Genomic DNA, 26488 nt, shown 5'->3' on the forward strand with positions numbered 1-26488 from the left:
GGAAGTGGGAGGGAATGCAGGCTTATGGACAGGAAACTGGGAAGGGGAATAATGTTTGAAATGTAAGTAAAGAAATATATCGAATAAAAAATTAAAAAAGAAAATCAACTTGAAGTTATCAGTGTTCTCTGAAGAGCATGTAGTAATGTTCTTCAGTGTTGAGGATCCAGCCTTGAGCAAGAGCAGCTGTTCTGTCTCAGAGTCATACGCCCATCCTCTCACAGAGTGAGATTTTCAGCATACTGCCTGTGCTACAACTAGCCAACTCTGCTATTGTGTCAAAAAATATGACTGTCCCAATCAAGCATTTTGAAAAACTGAGGCTAGAGTTAAACAGTTAAGAGCATGGGCTGCTCTTCTAGAAGACCCAGGTTAAATTCCCAGCATTCATAAGACAGCTCACAACTGTCAACTGCCTGTAACTCTAGTTGCAGAGGATCTAACATTGTCTTCTGGGTTTACAGATATCAAACACACAAGTGGTACACATACAAACAAACGGGCAAAGCACCCATTGCATAAAATAAAAATTAAAAAATGTAATAAAAATATAAAAGCTGATATTGGCTTTCAGGCTGTTTACAAGCACGTAGCAGACCATGCTTGCATGCAGCCCCCATCCCTGAGGACAACTTCTTCAGCTTACCATCACAGTAAGACCCCTGAGTACTGTTCCTTGTTGTCCACTTTAACTTAGACTTTATGTTCCTGGTTTAAGAGCAGATGAAAAAGATCATGGTGGAATAAACTAGGATTTTACTCAGAAAATAACTGTGGGAGAGCAAGGGGAAAAAGAAACATTTACAAACTCACCATAGAAGTTGTACTGTATTGCTAATGACTAGGTCTGTTTCAGGCTGGAAAAGTCCTAGTAGGCATTAGCATTTGTTCATTGTGTTCTTAGAAATGAATGCCCCAGAATCTCTGGAGACATTTACATTACAAAGGTACAACATACTAGTTAATCCTCCAAGTAAATCAATAAAGTCATGCCCCACCCAAACTAACAGCATTTTTAAATTTTGACCTGGAAGGACTTCTCTCAACATCTTATGATGTCATTATGATGAAATAAAAGGACCACAGCATCCCTGATACCCCATGTGACATGTCGGATTTAGTTAAAGTACTTTTTATTGAGTACTCCTTGTTCATAAAGCATTTGACTGTTTTAAGGAGGAGATAACAAGGAGCAAGGAGCAATGCATCCTTCCTTTACCTTGTGAACTAAGTTTAAGGTCCTCCCCATTGTACAGTTTATTACTGTATCATGTTAATCAATTTAATCTCCTGGGACTTTCTGTTACCACTCATCCAATATTTCATTCTATGCCAGTCAGAATGGCTAAAATTTAAAAACTAAATAAATGAATTAGTGAATGGCCAAGATTTAAAAACAAACTAACTAACTAACTAACTAACTAACTAACTAACTAGCTAGCTAGCTAGCTAACTAAAGGAAGCAGATGCTAGCTAGCATGGGTGTAGGGAAGGGGAGCACTGTGCTGATGGTGGGCCCACACACTGCCACATTCACCATGGAAATGCGTGGGGAAGTTCCTCAGCAGGCTGGATGTAGATTTCCCATGTGGTCCAGCTGTGCCACTGCTGGGCAGGTTTCCCAGGGGTTCTCTGTCCTTACTGCAGAGTAAACTGCTTACCTGTGTTCATTATTGCTTTATTCACAATAGCCAGTAACAGGGAAGAGCCTAGACGACCATCAACTAATGAAGAGGTAATGAAAATGTAGTACATACTCACAATGGAATATAGCTATAAAGAAAAATGAAATTATGAAATCTCCAGGTAAATGGATGAATCTGGAAACCATTTTGGGATAACTCAGTGCCCAGTAGACAAATGTTATATGTTCTTTCTCATATGTAGATGCTAGCTTTGGAACTTTAGATATGTGTGTTTAAATTGGAGTACTCATAAAAGTCAAGAAACTAGTAAAGGGGTCATGAGGAGAAGATTTTAAAGAAAAGGAGAGAGAACACAAGTACTATAGAGTAAGGAAAGGGAACAGTGGAACGGGCAGGGTTAAGTGAGAGTGGTGGGGAAGAGGCTGGAGAGATGGCTCAGTGGTTAAGGACCGCAGTTTATTCCCAGCATCACGTCAGGTTTCTCCCAACTGTCTTTAATGCCAGCTTCAAGGGATCCAATACCTTCTTCTGGTCTCTTTGGGCACTATGTACATGTAGTTCACTAACACATCATAACATTAAACAAATACATCTCTTTTAATTGGGGCAGAAGAGGGAAGGACAGGGCTGAGCAGGTAATATGGGAAAGAATAACAAACTTTTGAAAATGCCACATGGAAGCATACTACGGTAGAATATATACATACATATATATGTATATATGTGTATATACATGCATATATAAAAGGAGTTTAGATGGAGTTATCCTAGACCCCCCCCACACACAAACATTAAAGGCTCATTGCTTTTGGTCACCTCCAGAATTCATAGGACTTGGGAGATGAAGCTAGTATCAACCTGGAGACTACATCCCACTGGCTACCTTTCATAGTGCTGAAAGGTCCTGCGCATGTGCTGGGAGAGTGATTTGCAGTCTTACCCAGCAGTGAATCATGAAAACTGTAGTAATACCTGGCCTGGCAAGATATGACTACTTATTAAATAGCGGCAAAAGTGTTATAAAAGGAATCAATTACTTTCTGGTTGGATATAAAGCTTTTTTCACAAGATGGAAATACTATTAACTGGACCAAAGCTCGTGTCTCATTAGATCATAGACCCTAAGGGAGAACCTAGTACTCTTATTCTGCTAAATGGACATAGTAATAAACTGCCCCTAAGTTAATCTTTGTACCCATGTATTAGTACATTTCTCAATCCTCGTCAGAGAAACTTCTTTTTGCAGTAGATGGACATTGATACAGAGACCCATAGTTGGTCAATAGGCATAGAATAAGGGTCTGGGGAGTGCCTAGTTCTAAATGGACAATCTGTACTACGTCTCTCCCTAACAGAGTTCAGGGGCCATTGCAGAAGAGGAAGCAGAGAGATTGTAGTGGATGTCAAATCACACAGTATTTGCTGGGCACAACAAAATACTTAAACACAATGCCCACACAAGATCAAGCCAGCCAAAATCCCAGCATGGATGGAAGAAGGACTCAAAAGTTCCACCCTTAGCTGAGGTGCTGCCCCAATTGATGGCTGCTGGGAGATGAAGAGCCATTTTTTCATTGGGGATTTGGACACTAAGAGGCTACTTATTCACCATTTGGTAGTCCTACAGACACACACAGAGGAAGCACTAAAAGGACTTGGGTTTTTGTTTGCTTGCTTGCTTTTTTAAGAGTCTGTGAAGTTAGAAGAGAAAAGTGGTTGAGGTGGAGAGGAAAAGAATTGGGGAGGGAATGGGGGATGGGTTTGATCAAAACATATTATATGCAAGTATGGAAATCTCAAACACTGAAAAAGAAAGTCTAACACATCACCATTTTAATTATTTCTAAATGAACAAACAGAAAAATTGACCAGTATTTGTTATGCATAAATCACATATAGATCTTAGACACCACAGACAAGCAAGATTCTAACCCCTCCCCTCCATTCATACCTCATTCTCAGGCCTTGACAACCACTGATTTGCTCTGTCATTCTAAGTCTTTATTTTTGAGAAAGTTAATGTTTAACTTTCCTTTAATATTGGTTATAGGTTGAACCAAAGGACTCAAACATTCCCCAACAGCTCTTCTATTGATCTATGTTCCAGTTCCCTGTTAGTTTATTATAATGTTTAATTTTTGGAAATTATTTTTTTTATCATTTTGATGTGTTCTTGGATTAGGTTGGCAAGAGTTTTATTGAATACTTTTGCATTGATATTCATGAGGGGTTCTCTTTGTAGGGTCTTTGTGTGGTTTAGGTATGAGTGTAATTGTGGCTTCAAAGAACGAATTGGGTAGTGTTCCTTCTCTTTCTATTTTTGTGGAATAGTTTGACAAGTATTGGTATTCCGTCTTCTTTGAAGGTCTGATAGAATTCTGCACTAAACCCATCTAGTCCTGGGCTAATTTTTTGGGAAGACTTTTAATGAACGCTCTACTTCTTTAGGGGTTATGGGACAGTTTTGATGATTTATCTGATCCTGATTTAAGTTTGGTACCTGGTATCTGTCTAGAAAATTGTTCATTTCATCCAGATTTTCCAGTTTTGTTGAGTATAGGTGTTTTTAGTAGGATCTGAAAATTTTTTGAATTTCCTCAGTTTCTGTTGTTATATCTCCCTCTTCATTTCTGATTTTGTTAATTTGGATACTATCTCTGCCCTCGGTTAGTCTGACTAAGGGTTTATCTAACTTGTTGATTTTCTCAAAGAATCAGCTCCTGGTTTTATTGATTCTTTGTATACTTTGTTTTGTTTTGTTTTATTTTGTTGTTGTTGTTGTTGTTTCTACCTGGTTGATTTCAGCCCCAAGTTTGATTATTTCCTGCTGTCTACTCTTCTTCGGTGAATTTGCTTCATTTTGTTCTAGAGCTTTCAGGTGTGCTGTCAAGCTGTTAGTGTATGCTCTCTCCAATTTCTTTTTAAGGCACTCAGAGCTATGAATTTTCCTATTAGCACTGCTTTTACTGTATCCCATAAGTTTGGGTATGTTGTGCCCTTATTTCCATTAAATACTAAAAAGTCTGTTATGTCTTTCTTTATTTCTTCCTTGATGAAGTTTTCATTGAGTAGATCATTGTTCAGTTTCCATGTGTATTTGGAAATTATAATTACATTATTTTCTCCCTTTCATTTCCTCCCTCCATCCCCTCCCATATACCTCACCCCTCACATGGCATCTGGCACTTGGTGTGCGCACACACACACACACACACACACACACACTTCATGGCCTCCTTTCTTGAATTGTCATTGTTGTTGTTCTTGGCGGTGATGGTGGTTGAGGCGTGTGTATTTCTAAATACATAAATACAAACTACTATCCATATAATTTCACTTGTATGTATGTATATGTTTTTAAGGCTGACCTTAAACATACTGGATAACCAATTGTTGTGCTCTTCCTGGAGAGGATTGTTTCTCCTCTCTCAGACTTACTTAGTTGCTGATAGCTCTTTGTTTCGGGTTAAGGCCCTGGGGGCTTTCACCATCCACATTAGAGTGGCTTTTGCTGTTAATCTCATTTAGGTCATGTTTAAGAAGCATGCTGGTGAGTTCCTTCTTTGACATTTCTAGATGACCCTGTCTCACACCAAACTGCTGATTCTGCTGGGTATTAAACTCTTCCCACACCTTCCCTGAGCCTAAGGTGCAGGAGTTGTGTTACAGATGTAGCTGTTGGAACTGTACTCTACAATTCTGCATTTTAACTGATTATGGTTTCTATAATGATATCCATCCAACAAAGAGCAGTTTCCTTGAGGAAGGATAAGAAATACACTTACCCATGGCTAAATGGATGCATTTTTCAAATGTAGTTAGGGATTATGCTAGTTTAGGAGATCCTGACTTCACTATCCCTAGGTAGTTAGGTTTCTAACACCAGGCATGATTTCTCTCTTGTGAGTGGGCCTTATGCTCAGTTAGAGAGCTCTTGAGTACTTACCATCAAGCTATGCTTGTCACCACTGCACCCTTGGGTTATCCCGCCATGATGTTCATTGTTGTTTATCAGCATCATAGCTGAGTAGGACTGTTGGTTGCTTCTCTCCTTTGGAAACTTGCATAATGCTTTCTGGTACAATGAGAGCTAGTCCCCTGAGGAGGTTTTCCAGTCAGATCCAACTCAGGTTCTCTTAGTCCTGTGTCTGAAGTACGTAGTGTCTTCAGCTTGCTGTAGTGTACATGTAGAAGTCATAGGACAATTTTCATGAGTGGATCCTCCCTTCCACCTTGTTGAAGTAGGGCCTCTTGTTTTGTTTCTGTCATACTGTACACCCTAGGCCAGTATGAGTAAGTATGACCCATGAGCTTCTGGGCAGTTCTTTTATCTCCACTTCCCATGTTGCCATAGGAGTGCTGGCGTTATAGATGTGTGCACCACATTCAACCTTTTATGTGGGTTCTGAGTGAGGTGGTTGGCTATCCCAGGGACACAAACTGTGATCTGGTCTGTTTCTGGATAGAATTATATTATGCTTAGCTAGGTTAACTATATGGCCCCATTTTTTAATAACCTATTCCTGGGTCCTGTCCCTATCTCAGATGCCATGTAACATTCTTTGGCATACTCTGTTTACTGGATGAAAAAGGGTTCAGGAAATTATCTATAGCTGATCCTTGGAGGACCTGCTCCTGTATATCCCGTGGACAGGGAGGCCAAAGATAAAATCTCCCTGCTGTCTGCAGACATCTGTTTTCTCTGGAGGCAAGGAGAAGTTGGGGTCAAGCACGGAGAGGAAGAGAATAGTGATCACATCTCTGTCTCTCCCAGCCTCACACATCTCTCTCCTCATGTGCAAACTGTTCTTTAACATTCTGTGACAGTGGATTATTTGTGCTAATTCTGTTTTCCATCTTTCCTAGAAAAGACTGTATCTTCACCATTGACCCATCAACTGCTCGAGACCTTGATGACGCCCTCTCCTGCAGGCAGCTCACTGACGGTAGGTAGGCTAGACATTCCTCTGCTGCAGTAGGCAACCTACACATGCACATGCTATATACAGGCTTGCTTGTGCTGTTTTAGTGGCCTAATGGGCAAGGATGAGGTTGCTTCATTCCTGAAATTAGCTATACAAGCTAAAAGTTGAGTCCCCCTGGAGGCTCTGGTGTGGGAGAAGATGAGAAATGTTCTCTCACTAGCTATCTGTGGGTCTTAGAGGAGGTAGCCATGATAGCACAGAGCTACTTCTAGGCCTTGGCCCTCCTGTTAGCTTGGGTATGAGGAATTGTAGGAAGACCCCTATGGGCTCTACCCAAGAGAGACTGATGTTTCCTTCAAGCTCATCATGGAGGGGGCTCTCTCAAGACATGCTGTACAGTAGGGCGGCAGCAGGTACTACTTCCTGACACATGGTTGTCTAGATCTGACCTGCAGAATGCAGAAGCCTCTCTATTCCCTCTAGCTCTTTGTCTATTAAAAAGATTGTAAGGGCTAAAGAGATGGTTCAGTGGTTAAGAGCACTGACTGCTCTTCCTAGAGGTCCTGAATTCAACTCCCAGCAACCACATGGTGGCTCACAATCATCTGTAATGAGATATGATGCCCTCTTTTGGTGTGTCTGAAGACAATGACAGTGTACTAACATACATAAGATAAATCTTTTTTTAAAAAAAGTTGTGAATGGATGACTGTTAAGGGCCTTTGAAAAGTCAGGGTCACAGTCATGGACAATTGTAGTAGAAAGAATAGCAGCAGCTGATTGTCAGAGGACCTGTGGATGGTGTGAGGAGAAAAAAAATCCTCTCAGTTTCCTCCATCCCCACAGATACATTTTCTAGGTGTGTGTGGCTCTTTTCTTAAGGGGTGCCTTGGTTACTACTGTGACATTAATTATTCTGGAAGATTACTTTAGACTAACATGGCTCTAATGATTTACCAGTGAGGTATACACATCTTTTTATTTTAGTCTGGCACAGAGCATTAATGGTCCACCTTCAAAGTATTCAGCCCTCATCTTCCTCTGGTACAAGCCTCTGCATTTCCTTCTCTGTTGCAATAAATAGTGAAGATTAGCAGACATAAACTAAGAGACAGAACATGCTGCCTAAAACTGCTTAGCTTCTTTTAGTAGATGCTCTCTCCACCCCCAACCACTCCCCCCAAATAATCCTGTGAATAAGACTCATGTGTGCTGGGCAACCCTCCACACAGTGCTCTCAGTATATGTTTCCATAATCTCAAATTAGAGCAGCCTATTTACAAGAGCAGACTTTGGCCTAACGCCTTACATTCTGAGCAAGTCTGTTCTCTCTGCAGATCCTACTCTCCAAAACACCAAAATGAGCAGTGTCCCAGGCAGAGGCCTGGTGATGCTGGGCCTTCCTTCCCTGGGAGTTTCAGCTCCTTTCTGTTAGTGGTTGAGAACAGCTGCTCTGTTTATTCTTTCTAGTTTTAAGTTGTTTATGACAGAAGTCTAATACCTGTTTCTCTATCTCTGCTAGCCTCAAACTCATGGACTTGCAGGAGAGCAGGGAGCTAGCATACGACCTTCTCACTCACTCAGCACAGCCACGTTATATCTAGTATGCAAGTGTGTGGACAAAGGTTTCATGGAGAAGATAAGGAAAAAATACCTCAAGGAAAGCAGATTAGCAGCAAATGTTCTTTACTTGTCAGACCATAGAAAACCACATAGACATTGTTCTGTAGGAACTCAGCCACAGCGGGGAAATAAGTTTTCAAAAGACTAAAGGAAAAGGAGAAGTCGGCCAGGAAAATGCCAGAGAAACTCCACAAGTGTAGGCAGGCAGACCTGGACTGGAGATTATGAACAAGGTCTATGAAGGGTGAGGTAACAGAGTTGAGGAGAAAAAGAATGTGTGGAAACAGGTGGCAGAAGGGAAAAGGAAGACAGAGGTGGTTCATCCTGGATGGGGGTGGGGGTAACTATCCATAGGTAGAAATTGGAAAGTCAGGAGGACATGCTGGTTTTGGACAGGTTGCCACATGGAGTTGCCTGTCTCATGATATGCATTTATATGAATCACTGCTAACCTATTTTTAAAGGACAAAAGAACAGATAGATAGATAGATAGATAGATAGATAGATAGATAGATAGATAGATAGATAGATAGATAGATAGATAGATAGAGTAGATGATGTCCTAAAACTATAGCAAGAGAGCCCCAAGGGAGGACAAGTGGCATACCCAGTACAGAGAGTGAGCCTCCTAGAATGGATGGGATCACAGGCCACTTTCCTCTCTGCTCTACTGTCCAAATCTTATAATGTGGTAATAGTAGCTTTATAATGAAAGTAAAATGTTATGAGGTGCCAGAAATCCCAAGCTGCCCAGTAGTCACCATTGCACCAGGGGGTCAGAGCCTTCTATGTGCTTGCATTCCAGAGAGACAGTTGACATCTGTGCATTTGGCGGGGCAGCAGCAAAAGGAAGAAACCAGGGAAGTCTTGGGAAAGGCCGAGGTAGTCAGTCAAGCATTTTTATGGTGGCACTTCCACAGTTGGCCATTGGGACAGCTGGTTCTGCCAGGATCATTTATCCAGGGAGATGAAAAGCAAATGGGCAAGCCCAGTTTGGATTGGAATGGTGTTGGCTAAGTTCAGGTTCCATTAGTTACCAGTTCATGTCAGTTCCTACTTAGAGGAAAATATTTACTGTTTTAAAAAGCAAATAATGTTTTCTGGACATATTTACATAATCTGTGTTTGTTTAAATAAAATACTATATAAAAGGTATGTTTTTCTTTGGTCTCACAGAAATCATCTGAATGGCTATTATGTGAAAAATCACCTCTATGGACAGACAGATCCTTCCAGTGCTCACACTTCCTTTCATATAGTTGCAGGGTATACTCAGGTCTTTCCTATCAGGTGCAAGATACAAACAACCAATTGTGTAAAGTGTTAAAATTAACTGAAAGGAGGAGAAAGTATATCCCCACCTCCCTTCCAAAGCAGAGCTTCTACCATGCCTCTGTTCTGGGATTCTTCCCTTTAGCCCCAAACACACCGAAGGGGAAGGAGCACTCTCCAGCAATGTGGGTTCTTCCACTTTTCTTAAGAAAATATTTAATTAAAAAGTGGTATTGTAATGATATCCCAGAATCTAAAGACAGTAAATCCCAGTTCAGTATTTTATGATTGTAACAGATTGCTTGCAACACACCTCATGGATGACCTCACATTAGTCTGGGAATACCACAGTTGTAAGCTCACCCTCTGGTTTCTTAATAACTCTTGTGGCATTCACTTTATTGAATATCCAGATTGCATTTGAACTTGTTACTTTAAAGGCAACCTGTTCTGTCATAAGACTGTGTGACTCTTAGGAAATCCTCCCCTAAAACAATCAGAAATACTGTTATCTCTCTGAGGTTTTCCATTTGTTAGTCCTGTAAATGCTCCCCAGTGCCCTGCAGCACAAGTACAGTGTCTCACGTGAAAATCTTTCTAAACAAGAGCTATCACTTTTCTTCTGAATCACAAGATCTCAGCTAAGGAACTGTGAGTCCATTTACCATGTCATAAAGTCTTCCTGCCTCTGTGAGGTCTGGGGTGGATGGCTCCCTGTGGCTTGCAAGTTCTCCTAGAAAAGTCCCTTTTTACTGGAAGAATCGGGATCTGGATAATATGCACCCATTCTGCTCAGTCACTGCTTTTTCATAAGTGTCAAAGACCAAACTGTCAGGTGATGAGTCCTTTAGCAAACTGTCAGGCAGGGCCTTTAGCTTCAGTTGTTTCTGGAACCCCACAATTCTACGGCATCTTGTTTTATAATTTGAATTCTCTAATGTTTGCTCTGTCATTGAACATGGCAGGCCTTAGAAGTGAATGAGCAGGAGAGGGGATTAGCTGCTAATGAACTAAGGCTTCTTTTTGGAGTGATGAAAGAGTTCTGGAATCACATGGCTGATAGTTGCAGTTTTGTGAAAAATGTTTTCAGTTTGTGAAAAATGACAGAGAAAAGACGAATGAGTGAAGAATGAATGAATGAATGAATGAATGAATAAGAAAAATAAGTGAAGAAATCTAAATCTACTTAATTTTGGTGCTTTATGGAAATTAGAATTTAGATTTTATCCATGACTAAGCAGGGATCTTAACAGAATATCCACCTGGGTACCTATAGTCACATCCTTTTTGTCTTCTCCTGGTTCCTTTTATCTCTAAACCCAAGTGCCCAGCTACCTACCTGCCCCAACCCATTTGACTCATTGCAAGAAGGGCCTTCCTCCCACCTTGGTAAAAGATGGGGAAATGGATGTCTTTGATCAAGCCTGCGTACCTCCAAAGACTACAGTGTTGCTCTTCTCTCAAGGTATCTCTCTCCTACTGAGGCTTTCTGACTGCCCAGCTGTCTTAATTTATTTTCCGATCACTGTGATAAAATTCCCTGACAAAAGCAACTCAGAGGAGAAAGGGTTTATTTTAGTTTATAGCTCAAGGGCAAAGTGCATCATGGAGGCTATCGGGGCAGCAGGAGCTGAAGGCAGGTGGTCACATCACAACTACAGTCAGGAAACAAAAGGCAATGAGTGTTTGTGCTTAGCTAACCTCCTTTTTTATACAGTTGAGGATGCAAACCCAAAGAATGATACTGTCCACTTAAGTGTGTGTCTTCCCAGCTTAATTAACTTCATCAATACTGTTCCTTCAAAGGCTTGTCCAGAGACTAAATAATCCCTCATGGTATCTGGAGGTTGTCTACTTGGGTCTTAAGATAGAACTATTCCCAATCTTCTGAGAAACTGATAAATTGATTTCCAGAGTGGTTGTACAAGTTTGCAGCTCCCACCAGCTCTACAACCTCACTAGCATGTGCTGTCCTGTGAGGTTTTTTATCTTAGCCATTCTGATGGGTATAAGGTAGAATCTCAGAGTTGTTTTGATTTCTATTTTCCTGATAACTAAAGATTTTGAACATTTCTTTAGGTGCTTCTTGGTTATTTGAGATTCCTCTGTTGAGAATTCTGTTTTGCTACGTACCTCATTTTTAATTGGGTTATCTTGATTGTTGGTGTCTGTCTTGAGTTCTTTATATATTTTGAATATTAGCCTTGTCAGATGTAGGCTTAGGAAAGATCTTTTCCAAATCTGTAGGCTGTAATTTTATCCTATTGATGGTGTCCTTTGACTTACAGAAGCTTTGAGGTTTCATGAGGTCCCATTTATTAACTCTTGTCCTTAGTGCTTGAGCCATTAGAGTTCTGTTCAGGAAATTGTCTCCTGTACCAATGAGTTCAAAGCTATTCCCTATTTTCTCTTCTATTAGATTTAGTGTATCTGGCTTTATTTTTTCTATTTTTTTATTGTTTATTTTATTTATTTACATTTCAAATGTTATCCCCCTTCCCTGTTTCCCCTCCACAAACCCCCTATCCCCTCCTCCCTCCTCCCTGCTTCTATGAGGGTACTCCTCAAGCCTCCAGAGGACCAAGGGGCTCCCCTCCCAGTGATGCCAGATAAGGCATTCCTGTGCTACATATCCAGCTGGAGCCATGGGTACCCCCTATGTACTCTTAGGTTGGTGGTTTAGTCCCTGGGAGCTTTGTGGGGTTTGGTTGGTTGATATTATTATTCTTCCTATGGGGTTGCAAACCCCTTCAGCTCCTTCAGTCCTGGCCCTAACTTCTCCATTGGGGTCCACACACTCAGTCCAACATTTGTCTGTGTACATCTGTGTCTGTATTGGTCCAGCTCTAGCAGAGCCTCTTAGGGGCTAGCTATATGGGGCTCCTGTCAGTAAGCACTTCTTGGCATCAGCAATGGTGTTTGGATTTGGTGTCGGCAGATGGAATGGATCCCTAGGTGGGACAGTCTCTGGATGGCCTTTCCTTCAGTTTCTGCTCTACTCTTTGTCCCTGCATTTCCTTTTGACAGGAGGAATTTTAGATTAATATCTTTGAGTTGGGTGGGTGGACCCATCCCTTAACTGGGGGCCATACCTATCCACTGGACATGGTCTCTACAGGTTCTATCTCCCCTTTGTTGGGTATTTTGACTGAAGTCCTCCCTGTTGGGTCCTGGGAACCTCTTCAGTCCTTGGCATCTGGGACTTTCTAGTGACTACCCCCTGTGTCCCTCCCCAATGCTACACATCTACTTTCAAATTCCTGACCCTTAACTTCTCCCCAATTTCCTCCCATATCGGAACTGGCTCCCCTTCTTCCTCCCCTTCCTCTTTCCCTCCAGATGTCTCTCTCCCTCAACTTCCCAGAGATTATTCTCTTTCCCCTACTGAGTACTACTGTAGCATCTTCACTTTGTTATGATCTTCTTTCTTCTTAAGTTTCATATGGTCTGTGAGTTGTCTTGTGCCTCTTTTTGGCTAATATCCACTTATCTATGATTACATACCATGTGTCTTCTTTTGTGACTGGGTTACCTCACTCAAGATGATATTTTCAAGTTCTATCCATTTGCCTGTGAATTTCATGAAGTCCTTTAATAGTTTAATAGTTAAGTAGTACTCCATTGTGTAAATTACCACATTTTCTATATCCATTCCTCTGTTAAAGGACATCAGGGTTCCTTCCAGCTTCTGGCTATTATAAATAATGCTGCTCTGACCATAGTAGAGCATGTTTCTTGTTGTATGTTGGAGCATCTTTTGGTTATATGCCCAGGAGTGGTATAGCTGGGTCCTCAGGTAGTGGAATGACCAATTTTCTGAGGAACCTCCAGGCTGATTTCCAGAGTGGTTGTACCAGCTTGCAATCCCACCAACAATGGAGGAGTGTTCCTCTTTCAACACATCCTTGCCAGCATCTGTCGTCACCTGAGTTTCTTATCTTAACCATTCTGACTGATGTGAAGTGGAATCTCAGGGTTATTTTGATTTGAATTTCCCTGATGTCGAAGGATGTTGAACATTTCTTTAGGTACTTCTCAGCCGTTCAATATTCCTCAGTTAAGAATTCTTTGTTTAACTCTGTTGCCCCTTTTTTAATAGGGTTATTTGATTCTCTGGAAACTTCTAACTTCTAACTTCTTGAGTTCTTTGTATATTTTGAGAATTCTCCCTCGGTCAGATGTAGGGTTTCCCAATCTGTGGATTGCCATTTTGTCCCTTTTGACAGTGTCCTTTGCCTTACAGAAGCTTTTCAATTTTGTGAGATTCCATTTGTCAATTCTTGATCTTAGAGCATAAGCCATTGGTGTTTTGTTCAGGAAAATTTCCCCTGTACTAATGTGTTCAAGGTCCTTTCCCACTTTCTCTTCTACTAGATTCATTGTATCTGGTTTTATGTGGAAGTCCTTGATCTACTTGGACTTGAACTTTATACAAGGAGCTAAGAATGGGTAAATTTGCATTGTTCTACATGCTGACCGCCAGTTGAACCTGCACCATTAGTTGAAAATGCTATCTTTTTTCCACTGGATGGTTTTGGCTCCTTTGTCAAAGATCAAGTGACCATGGGTGTAAGCATTCATTTCTGGGTCTTGAATTCTATTGCAGGGATCTACCTGTCTGTCTCTGTACCAATATTATGTGGTTTTTATATCACTATTCCTCTGTATTATAACTTGAGGTCAGGGATGGTGATTCCCCCAGAAGTTCTTTTAATGTTGAGAATGTTTTTTGATATTCTGGGTTTTTTGTTATTCCAGATAAATTTGAGAATTGTTCTTTCTATCTGTGAAGAATTGAGTTGGAATTTTGATGGGGATTGCATTGAGTCTGTAGATTGCTTTAGGTAAGATGGCCATTTTCACTATGTTAATCCTGCTGAGAATGGGAGATTGTTCTATCTTCTGAAGTCTTCTTCAATTTCTTTCTTCAGAGACTTGAAGTTCTTGTCATACAGATCTTTCACTTCTTGGTTAGAGTCACACTGGGGTATTTTATGTTATTTGTGACTATTGTGAGGGGTATCGTTTCTCTAATTTGTTTCTCAGCCTGTTTATCCTTTGAATAGAGGAAGGCTACTAATTTATTTGAGTTAATTTTATATCCAGCCACTTTGCTGAAGTTTTTTTTATCACCTGTATGGTCTCTCTGGTAGGATTTCTGAAGTTGCTTATGTATACTATCATATCATCTGCAAATAGTGATATCTTGACTTTCTCCACCCCAATTTATATCCTTTTGATCTTTTGTTGTCTAATTACTCTGGCTAGAACTTCAAGTACTATACTGAATAGATAGGGAGAGAGGAGTGGGCATCCTTGTATTGACCCTGATTTTTTTGGGCTTGCTTCAAGTTTCTCTCCATTTAGTTTGATGTTGGCTACTGGTTTGCTGTATATTGCTTTTACTATGTTTAGGTATAGACCTTGAAATCCTATTCTCTCCAAGACTTTTAGCAAGAAAGAGTGTTGTATTTTGTCAAAGGCTTTTTCAGTATCTAATGATATGATCATGTGGGTATTTTTTCTTTGAGTTTGTTTATATAGTGGATTACATTGATGGATTTCCATATATTGAACCATCCCTGAATTCCTGGGACAAAGCCTGCTTTTATCATGGTGAATGATCATTCTGATGTGTTCTTGGATTCAGTTTGCAAGAATTTTATTGAATATTTTTGCATTGATATTCATGATCTAAAGTTCTCTTTGTTGGGTCTGTGTATGACTTAGGTATTAGTTTAACTGTGGTTTCATAAAATGTTTTAGGTAGTGTTCCTTCTGTTTCTATTTTATGATATACTTTGAGAAGTATTGGTATTTGGTCTTCTTTGAAGGTCTGATAGAATTCTGCACTAAACCTATCTGGTCCTTGGGATTTTTTGGTTGGGAGGCTTTTAATGACTGCTTCTATTTCCTTAGGGATTATGGGGCTGTTTAGATGGTTTATCTGATCCTGATTTAATTGTGGTACTTGATATCTGTCTAGAAAATCATCCATTTCATCGAGATTTTCAAGTTTTGTTAAGTATAGGCTTTTGTAGTAAGATCTGTTAATTTTTTAAATTTTTTCAGTTTCTGTTGTTATGTCTCCATTTTCGTTTCTGATTTTGTTAATTTGGATACTGTGTCTGTGTGCTCTGGTTAGTCTGGCTAAGGGTTTATCCATCTTGTTGATTTTCTCAAAGAATCAGTTCCTACTTTTGTTGGTTCTTTGTATAGTTCTTTTTGAGAATTGTTCTTTCAAGATCTGTGAAGAACTGTGGGAGGTAGGGGTTGTTGGGGGTATGACACCAATGGGGGAGATTATCCTCAAAAGAGAAGGGGAAGGTTGGATAGGGGAGGACTTGTATGAGAGGTACTGGGAGGAGAGGAAGGGCTAATATTGAGTTGTAAAGTGAATGAATGAATGAATGAACGAACAAACAAACAAACAAATTCAGGAATTACATTGGCTACCTTTTCTTCTCAGGACTGTTGCTGGGGTCCCTTCAGTAACCATTCCTCCCTCATTTCTGCCCATTATCTTTCCTGTGCTGTACTTAAAAGGACCAGAGCATGTCACTTTTCTTAGAAAATCTGCTTGTGCCTACAGACCAAGTCCTACCAAAGCCCTGTAAGGCTAGTCCTCTACTTACCCTTTCTAACACACACACACACACACACACACACACACACACACACACACACACACACACACGAGTGCATATACACTCACACATGCATGTGTACATACTCACATGCCCACACACACAAGCAAGATAAAATTCTGCAGATATCTTTCCTCCAGGCAGAATGAATTATTTTTACTTGATCACAATAGCCTGTTTCCTTCATGTTTCTAACAACAATAAATAAGATTACTTCTGATTTAATGCCCCTTTTTTCTTGTTTCCCAGGGCAGAGTGTTCTTTGGACAGATGTACATCTCAAGTATCATGAACTTTAGAAATCTGAACTGTAAAGCTGTTCAGGGTTGCCAGATCTCACTAGGCAATCTTAAAGTATTGCCCTTCTTTTTGCTGTTGTTTTTGTTTGTCTTGTTGTTGTTGTTTTTTTTTTACTTGCCTTCTTCATTCTTCTGTCTTTATCCATAAGTTTGTGGTTACTTGTAGGCTTATATCCTGATCTATAAGACTCCTTTACTTTCTACCCTAAACTAAATGTTTCTTTGGAATTGTCTCATCCCCATTTTTTAAGTCCTGTGTAATGTCTTGGTGATATTGACAGGCACACTGAAGTCTCTCTTATGATTGTTCTGTCTCTTTTTCTAGCATGGTGGATTTTGTACACCTCATCCCCAGAGTTTTCTTACGTGAGTCACTGGATGCCCTAAATGCTTTTCTCTCTTCATGCCTATAGCCTTCCCAGAGACCCACAGCATGTCTTTCATTTTGTGCATCTGTTTCTGCCTGTATCTTTGCCATTTCCAACTAAGGAAGGGCTAACTTAAGTCTATTATAGGCACAGAACTTACCTTACTCCTCATGAATGTCTTGAAGCTTGGTTATATATCATGGTATTTTTCCCCTTGGTAAATATCCCGTGTATACCTGAGAAACACATGTTCTCTTCACTGTTGAGAAGTGTTGACAGTAAAGACAGTGTTTCCGAGTGCTCTTGTGTCCTCACTGCTTTGTGTCATCCATGCCTGTGTTAGCTTGTCTTCACTGTGATAAGTGCCAGAGAGAAACAAAGGTTCACCTGCTCCTACTCTAGAGGCCTCAGTCCAAAGGCAGGATTGAGAGTGCAGAAAGCAGTCCGTCACCTCTCCTGCAGTGGCTCTTTTATCTCCACTGTCTGCTTTACAGTTGTTATAGATACTCCATGTAACTGTTTGTGTTTGAATTGTATGTTTTTGTCCATCCTTCCTTCTTTTTAAACTATGTTGGATTTATGAGGAAATTGTGGGCAGTCAAGGGTTTGAGTGTCATTCCCCTGCAGCAACATTTCTTTATATGTTAAAGTGAGTTGTTTTGTGTTGTTTTGTTTATTATCCCTCATGCTGTTGGCCAATTAGAGGAGGACCTGGAAGGAGATCCAGGTGCTGAGGCAGATCTTTGGGCAAATTTGAAAGCCTTCGCATTTGATAGCATAATTGTTTATAAAATCTTGTTGATACAAGACTTTCCTTTTGTTTGACTACTTTCACAATATGAAGTGAGCTAAAGTTATCAACATCAAGCAAAACAAAATTTCTTTAGTGTACAGGTGTGTCAAAGGTTTCTCTACTTGTACTTTCCTATAGCTTTTAAGATGTAAATTTGAGACTTAAAATTTAAAAAGAAAAAAAAAAGACGTTCTGGGGGCTGTAGAGTTGGCTCAGAGTAAAGAGTGTGCTGGCCTTCCAGGGACCCAGGCTCAGTTCCCAGCAGCTTTGCCAAGGGGCTTACCCAGGCTTAACTTCAGCTCCAGAAGGGCTGCTTGGAACAGGCTCTGTGCACATCATTTATACATGCCACAGACAGACATGCACATGTGCGCATGATCTTGAAAACAGAGAGTCTTTTTTTTTTAAAGATTTATTTATTTATTTCATGTATGTGAGTACACTGTTGCTCTCAGACACACCAGAAGAGGGCATCGGATCCCATTACAGATGGTTGTGAGCCACTATGTGGTTACTGGGAATTGAACTCAGGACCTCTGGAAGAGCAGTCAGTGCTCTTAACCACTGAGCCATCTCTCCAGCCGCCCAGAGAGTCTTTTCTAAAGGATCTTATTTTAAAAAATAGTTACCATAAAAGCTTTTACAAATCATACATATACAAGAAAAAATATAGATGATCTTGGAAATATATTTAAGATAAAAGTACATGTGATACACACACATTTACTTTGCTTATTCTTTGGGGATAATGATGAATGCTTATTCTTACAGTGTACCAGCCTGATAACTCGGCCTTGGCTACATCAAATGGGTTTTAATGCAGTAAGCATTCCTGCATATGAAGACTCACTAAATCATGATCACAAATGGCCAATTCAAGAAAATATAATAATGCTAAACACATTCACCAATAATTTGTTTCAAAATATATAAAACAAAACTTAACAGAAATACAAAGATGAGTTGATTTTTATTGTTATGGGTTAATTTTATATACCTTTCTCAGGAAATTATACTATAAACAGACCAGAAGTTCAGTAAAATTACAGAAAATTTAAGCCACATAGCTACTATCTGTTCTAATAAGGTTATCTAATGCAGCATTTACATCTAGAAAATGCAAAGTATGCTTCTTAAATATAAGATACAGTTATTATTTTCTGCACAAAGTAAAGTGATCTTTAAATCTTTTAAAAATAACTATGAAAGTGGTATTCTGGAAAATAAAATACAAATGGAAAATTTAACCATTAGCTTCGTCCTTTTTAGTTTATGAAGACTTTGCCCTTAGTCCAAGACAAAAAGTCCTTGCAGTGTCACTAAACTGAGACCTGAAACATACTAATGTAAACCTCTCTCATGGTCCAGCCTCCTCTGCTAGGAATTTGGCTAATGTCATCTTAACAATGAATAGCACTATGTCTCAGATCCTAAGACACACTACTCACTAGCGGGGACCCCGGCCACACCGATTGTGTTGTAAGAAGCTGACAGTTCTGCCAGCCTCAGATGATCCTTGTGCCCAACCCTTAGAAGCAAAGGCTTTGCTCTGCTGTCTGACTTCACACGTATTATAATAAATGAATATCTGTCTCATCTTTCTACAGGAAATGGTTGCTTATTTGATAAATATTTAGAAAATCACTAGGAATCCATTTCATGAGTTTATTTTCTGAACACCTTGAATAGGAACTGACTACACAAGAAACTCCTTTAAATTTGATCTCCAAATTCATTTAACAGATTGGAGTCTTGAGATCTTTTGCAAAAGAAGAAATGGAAACCCTAATCCTGGGACATTGTAATTACAAAAATAAGATATGCAGACATATGAAAAATTGCTCACAGAAGGCACAAATGATAAAAAGATAATTTTAAAAATGGAAACAGTTGATACCCTTCTTTGTTTTGTGAGTACTGCAACAACTAAGATAATTGAATTCATTCAATTCAATAACCTGAATTCATTGTCTACTCTGTGATTAGAAATTTAAAGAACATAATTTATCCTGATATATTTTTCAAGCCATTAATTGAGATATAATTTCAAAAGATTACAGCCTCTATCAAAGCAATAGCATCTTGCCAGCTTTCACCTCCCTGTTTAGTAAACTGAGGGTTGCATCAACTGGCATAGACGACGTAGTTAATGCTCTTACTATATGTTCTTGTGGAGAACTGCGTTCTCCCTTTCATCCCAAAGCTCTGCTGCAGAAAACTGGCTGTAGTCAGGATGCACACACTTTGGGTCTTTTTTTTCCAGTATTGGGGCCACCAGAATACAGACAGTCAGTGGCGTGGACAGTGGCTCAGCATGCCTGGCAGCTCTGTCAAAAGCTGCTGGTGCACGCATTATTGTTCTTCACCACACAGGACATACTTGTAGATACTGATTTAAAAAAATTAAACCATTAAACATCTCAAACATTGGTATTATACAATCAGATGCCTAGGCCATAATTCAATTACTAATTGCAAAAAGTACTTTAAGAAAATTTTATCAGGGTTGAGGGTAGGAGTAGTGTGAGGGGGGTGGGAGGAGAGGAGGCTGTGATTGAGATGTAAGTGAATAATTTAATTAATTAATAGAAAAAAAGAAAAATTCATCAATAACAACAAAAATAGATTTGGAAATACGTTTCTTTTTTTTTTAATATTTATTTATTTATTTTATGTATGTGAATACACTGTAGCTGTCTTCAGACACACCAGAAGAGGGCATCGGCTCTCTTTACAGATGGTTGTGAGCCACCATGTGGTTGCTGGGAATTGAACTCAGGACCTCTGGAAGAGCAGTCAGTGCTCTTAACCACTGAGCCATCTCTCCAGCCCCCTGGAAATACGTTTCTTATTATACAGTTGCCCAATTAACAGAGATTAAGGTTAGCCATAACTTGATTCCTTCTCTTCTTCCATTCAAAGATCAATCAGATGGAAGGCACAACAGGGGCACTTAGTGTGGTCCTCTAATGCGCCTTGATGAGAGTGATTGTCCCAGCTCGCCTTGGCTGTTTAGTCATCACAGCTTTCTACACAGAGTACCAAATGTGTCCTTCTTTAGGCTTTGGGGTTTCTACTTGTCCTACTTTTCTGAAACTGTACAAGAGCCACTTAACTCTGGAATGTGCCTGCGCTGTCTTGTTTCCCTACAAGTGAGCACGGGGTTGTTTAGAAGCTGCTACTACAAGAGACCACATCACAAAAGGGAAGAGCATTTCTTTAACAGAAGAAACCTTGTTCCTGGTTGCTGCCGCCGCAGAGAGCCCTTGGGCAGCACCCTGCGAGCAAACTTGAGCCTCGGGACCACAGGTAAGACCAACTTGTCTGCTGCAAGAGAGCTGCCTGGTGAGATCGGGACACACAGAGGCAGAGTTCATCTAGGACCGGGCACGTCCTGTGTTTGCCGGAGGTCCCACGCCCGCGGATCCCGGGCCCGCAGCAGCTCTCTGCTCCCAGACCCTGTGGGAAAGAGACCGCACCGCCTGATCAGGTGGGCACTCCTGAGGCTGCAGAGCGGAAGAGACCACCAACACTGCCCACCCCTGCCCACATCCCTGGCCCAAGAGGAAACTGTATAAGGCCTCTGGGCTCCCGTGGGGGAGGGCCCAGGAGCGGCAGGACCCCTGCCTGAGACACCACCGGAACTTGAGGGAAACAGACCGGATAAACAGTTCTCTGCACCCAAATCCCGTGGGAGGGAGAGCTGAACCTTCAGAGAGGCAGACAAGCCTGGGAAACCAGAAGAGACTGCTCTCTGTACATACATCTCGGACGCCAGAGGAAAACACCAAAGGCCATCTGGAACCCTGGTGCACGGAAGCTCCCGGAAGGGGCGGCACAGGTCTTCCTGGTTGCTGCCGCTGCAGAGAGCCCTTGGGCAGCACCCCGCGAGCAAACTTGAGCCTTGGGACCACAGGTAAGACCAACTTGTCTGCTGCAAGAAAGCTGCCTGGTGAACTCAAGACACAGGCCCACAGGAACAGCTGAAGACCTGTAGAGAGGAAAAACTACACGCCCGAAAGCAGAACACTCTGTCCCCATAACTGACTGAAAGAGAGGAAAACAGGTGTACAGCACTCCTGACACACAGGCTTATAGGACAGTCTAGCCACTGTCAGAAATAGCAGAACAAAGTAACACTAGAGATAATCTGATGGCGAGAGGCAAGCGCAGGAACCCAAGCAACAGAAACCAAGACTACATGCCATCATCGGAGCCCAATTCTCCCACCAAAACAAACATGGAATATCCAAACACACCAGAAAAGCAAGATCTAGTTTCAAAATCATATTTGATCATGATGCTGGAGGACTTCAAGAAAGACATGAACACACTTAGGGAAACACAGGAAAACATTAATAAACAAGTAGAAGCCTACAAAGAGGAATCGCAAAAATCCCTGAAAGAATTCCAGGAAAACACAATCAAACAGTTGAAGGAATTAAAAATGGAAATAGAAGCAATCAAGAAAGAACACATGGAAACAACCCTGGATATAGAAAACCAAAAGAAGAGACAAGGAGCTGTAGATACAAGCCTCACCAACAGAATTCAATAGATGGAAGAGAGAATCTCAGGAGCAGAAGATTCCATAGACATCATTGACTCTACTGTCAAAGATAATGTAAAGCGGAAAAAGCTACTGGTCCAAAACATACAGGAAATCCAGGACTCAATGAGAAGATCAAACCTAAGGATAATAGGTATAGAAGAGAGTGAAGACTCCCAGCTCAAAGGACCAGTAAATATCTTCAACAAAATCATAGAAGAAAACTTCCCTAACCTAAAAAAAGAGATACCCATAGGCATACAAGATGCCTACAGAACTCCAAATAGATTGGACCAGAAAAGAAACACCTCCCGTCACATAATAGTCAAAACACCAAAAGCACAAAATAAAGAAAGAATATTAAAAGCAGTAAGGGAAAAAGGTCAAGTAACATATAAAGGGAGACCTATCAGAATCACACCAGACTTCTCGCCAGAAACTATGAAGGCCAGAAGATCCTGGACTGATGTCATACAGACCCTAAGAGAACACAAATGCCAGCCCAGGTTACTGTATCCTGCAAAACTCTCAATTAACATAGATGGAGAAACCAAGATATTCCACGACAAATCCAAATTTACACAATATCTTTCTACAAATCCAGCACTACAAAGGATAATAAATGGTAAAGCCCAACATAAGGAGGCAAGCTATACCCTAGAAGAAGCAAGAAACTAATCGTCTTGGCAACAAAACAAAGAGAATGAAAGCACACAAACATAACCTCACATCCAAATATGAATATAACGGGAAGCAATAACCACTATTCCTTAATATCTCTCAACATCAATGGCCTCAACTCCCCAATAAAAAGAAATAGATTAACAAACTGGATACGCAACGAGGACCCTGCATTCTGCTGCCTACAGGAAACACACCTCAGAGACAAAGACAGACACTACCTCAGAGTGAAAGGCTGGAAAACAACTTTCCAAGCAAATGGTCAGAAGAAGCAAGCTGGAGTAGCCATTCTAATATCAAATAAAATCAATTTTCAACTAAAAGTCATCAAAAAAGATAAGGAAGGACACTTCATATTCATCAAAGGAAAAATCCACCAAGATGAACTCTCAATCCTAAATATCTATGCCCCAAATACAAGGGCACCTACATATGTAAAAGAAACCTTACTAAAGCTCAAAACACACATTGGACCTCACACAATAATAGTGGGAGATTTGAACACCCCACTCTCATCAATGGACAGATCATGGAAACAGAAATTAAACAGAGATGTAGACAGACTAAGAGAAGTCATGAGCCAAATGGACCTAACGGATATTTATAGAACATTCTATCCTAAAGCAAAAGGATATACCTTCTTCTCAGCTCCTCATGGTACTTTCTCCAAAATTGACCATATAATTGGTCAAAAAACGGGCCTCAACAGGTACAGAAAGATAGAAATAATCCCATGCGTGCTATCGGACCACCACGGCCTAAAACTGGTCTTCAATAACAATCAAGGAAGAATGTCCACATATACTTGGAAATTGAACAATGCTCTACTCAATGACAACCTGGTCAAGGAAGAAAGAAAGAAAGAAATTAAAAACTTTTTAGAATTTAATGAAAATGAAGGTACAACATACCCAAACTTATGGGACACAATGAAAGCTGTGCTAAGAGGAAAACTCATAGCGCTGAGTGCCTGCAGAAAGAAACAGGAAAGAGCATATGTCAGCAGCTTGACAGCACACCTAAAAGATCTAGAACAAAAAGAAGCAAATACACCCAGGAGGAGTAGAAGGCAGGAAATAATCAAACTCAGAGCTGAAATCAACCAAGTAGAAACAAAAAGGACCATAGAAAGAATCAACAGAACCAAAAGTTGGTTCTTTGAGAAAATCAACAAGATAGATAAACCCTTAGCCAGACTAACGAGAGGACACAGAGAGTGCGTCCAAATTAACAAAATCAGAAATGAAAAGGGAGACATAACAACAGATTCAGAGGAAATTCAAAAAATCATCAGATCTTACTACAAAAACCTATATTCAACAAAACTTGAAAATCTTCAGGAAATGGACAATTTCCTAGACAGATACCAGGTACCGAAGTTAAATCAGGAACAGATAAACCAGTTAAACAACCCCATAACTCCTACAACAGATAGAGGCCTTATATCCAAAATATACAAAGAACTCAAGAAGTTAGACCGCAGGGAAACAAATAACCCTATTAAAAAATGGGGCTCCGAGCTAAACAAAGAATTCACAGCTGAGGAATGCCGAATGGCGGAGAAACACCTAAAGAAATGTTCAACATCTTTAGTCATAAGGGAAATGCAAATCAAAACAACCCTGAGATTTCACCTCACACCAGTGAGAATGGCTAAGATCAAAAACTCAGGGGACAACAGATGCTGGCGAGGATGTGGAGAAAGAGGAACACTCCTCCATTGTTGGTGGGATTGCAAACTGGTACAACCATTCTGGAAATCAGTCTGGAGGATCCTCAGAAAATTGGACATGAACTGCCTGAGGATCCAGCTATACCTCTCTTGGGCATATACTCAAAAGATGCCCCAACATATAAAAAAGACACGTGCTCCACTATGTTCATCGCAGCCTTATTTATAATAGCCAGAAGCTGGAAAGAACCCAGATGCCCTTCAACAGAGGAATGGATACAGAAAATGTGGTACATCTACACAATGGAATATTACTCAGCTATCAAAAACAACGACTTTATGAAATTCGTAGGCAAATGGCTGGAACTGGAAAATATCTTCCTGAGTGAGCTAACCCAAACACAGAAAGACATACATGGTATGCACTCACTGATAAGTGGCTATTAGCCCAAATGCTTGAATTACCCTAAATGCCTAGAACAAATGAAACTCAAGACAGATGATCAAAATGTGAATGGTTCACTCCTTCTTTAAAAGGGTAACAAGAATACTCTTGGCAGGGAAGAGAGAGGCAAAGATTAAAACAGAGACTGAAGGAACACCCATTCAGAGTCTGCCCCACATGTGGCCCATGCATATACAGCCATCCAATTAGACAAGATGGATGAAGCAAAGAAGTGCAGACCGACAGGAGCCGGATGTAGATCTCTCCTGAGAGACACAGCCAGAATACAGCAAATACAGAGGCGAATGCCAGCAGCAAACCACTGAACTGAGAATAGGACCCCCGTTGAAGGAATCAGAGAAAGAACTGGAAGAGCTTGAAGGGGCTCGAGACCCCATATGTACAACAATGCCAAGCAACCAGAGCTTCCAGGGACTAAGCCACTACCTAAAGACTATACATGGACTGACCCTGGACTCTGACCTCATAGGTAGCAATGAATATCCTAGTAAGAGCACCAGTGGAAGGGGAAGCCCTGGGTCCTGCTAAGACTGAACCCCCAGTGAACTAGACTGTTGGGGGGAGGGGGACAATGGGGGAGGGTGGGGAGGGGAACACCGATAAGAAAGGGGAGGGGGGAGGGGGATGTTTGCCCGGAAACTGGGAAAGGAAATAACACTCGAAATGTATATAAGAAATACTCAAGTTAATAAAAGAAAAGAAAAAAAAAGAAATAGAGGGTAAGAGAGAAAAAAAAAAAAGAAGAAGAAACCTTGATGCCTGAAAACCATCTGGGAGAAAGTGAGCAGAAAGCTGGTCCCCGTGTACCTGTTCCCTATGGACACACTCTTCTGTTTGCTGACTTCAGCTGCTGACAGTGCTTCTTTCTTAGCACTTTACTTCAAGGCTGGTCTCATAACCTTTGCTCAGTGCTTCAAGCACAACTGGAAATGGTTAAACATGTCAATGGCTTCCTGTTCCTTGCATCAAATCTAGGTCCACTTGAACCTCTATCTGCTCCCACACCGTGAGCACCCACACCTTGACTATTTTCCCCTTAAGAGTCTAGACCTAACAGCATCTAAAAATACCTTAGGTACTGCTTGTGAGAAGTCTGTCTCAGGACTTGACTCCTCCTGGGAAGAGTATCACTAGGGAGGCTCATTCCTTTTGGAGAAGAATGCTCCTGTGCCTGTGCCTGCTCTACAAATCACAATAAATGAATTGTCTTGTTAGCTCCTGCCTTGGCAGTGTCAAAGAAGCAGGTCACCTGGTTGCACTCTGTGGTAAAACACTGGGTCTACAGCATTCTCTGCTACATCAGCTGCTTGAAAGAAACTACATTCCCTTGGGCTCCTACCACCATGAACAGTATCCTTTGCCCTCTCAAAAGCTCCGATGACATGGGATAAAAAGATGGCCCAGCACCAGAGGAAGGGGAAGCCCTTGGTCCTGCAAGACTGAATCCCCAGTGAACGGGATTGTTGGGGAGAGGGCAGTAATTAGGGGAGGATGGGGAGGGGAACAACCATATAGAAGTGGAGGGGTTAAGGGATTTTGGCCCGGAA

The 26488-nt window shown here is 40.9% G+C and overlaps 1 protein-coding gene across 3 annotated transcripts in view; it reads left to right on the forward strand.

Moving 5' to 3' along the window:
• The window catches only part of Dis3l2 (DIS3-like 3'-5' exoribonuclease 2), a 395417-nt gene that overhangs the window by 254344 nt on the left and 114585 nt on the right, over positions 1-26488 (forward strand). For all 3 annotated transcript variants that reach the window (NM_001109007.2, NM_001172159.1, XM_087567088.1), the window contains one exon: positions 6513-6592. In NM_001109007.2, the coding sequence (NP_001102477.2) occupies positions 6513-6592 (80 nt within the window). The remainder of the gene's footprint in view (positions 1-6512; positions 6593-26488) is intronic.

This window comes from Rattus norvegicus, chromosome 9 (genome assembly GCF_021556685.1).
Source record: "Rattus norvegicus strain SHRSP/BbbUtx chromosome 9, alternate assembly SHRSP_T2T, whole genome shotgun sequence".
Taxonomy (NCBI): Eukaryota; Metazoa; Chordata; class Mammalia; order Rodentia; family Muridae; genus Rattus; species Rattus norvegicus.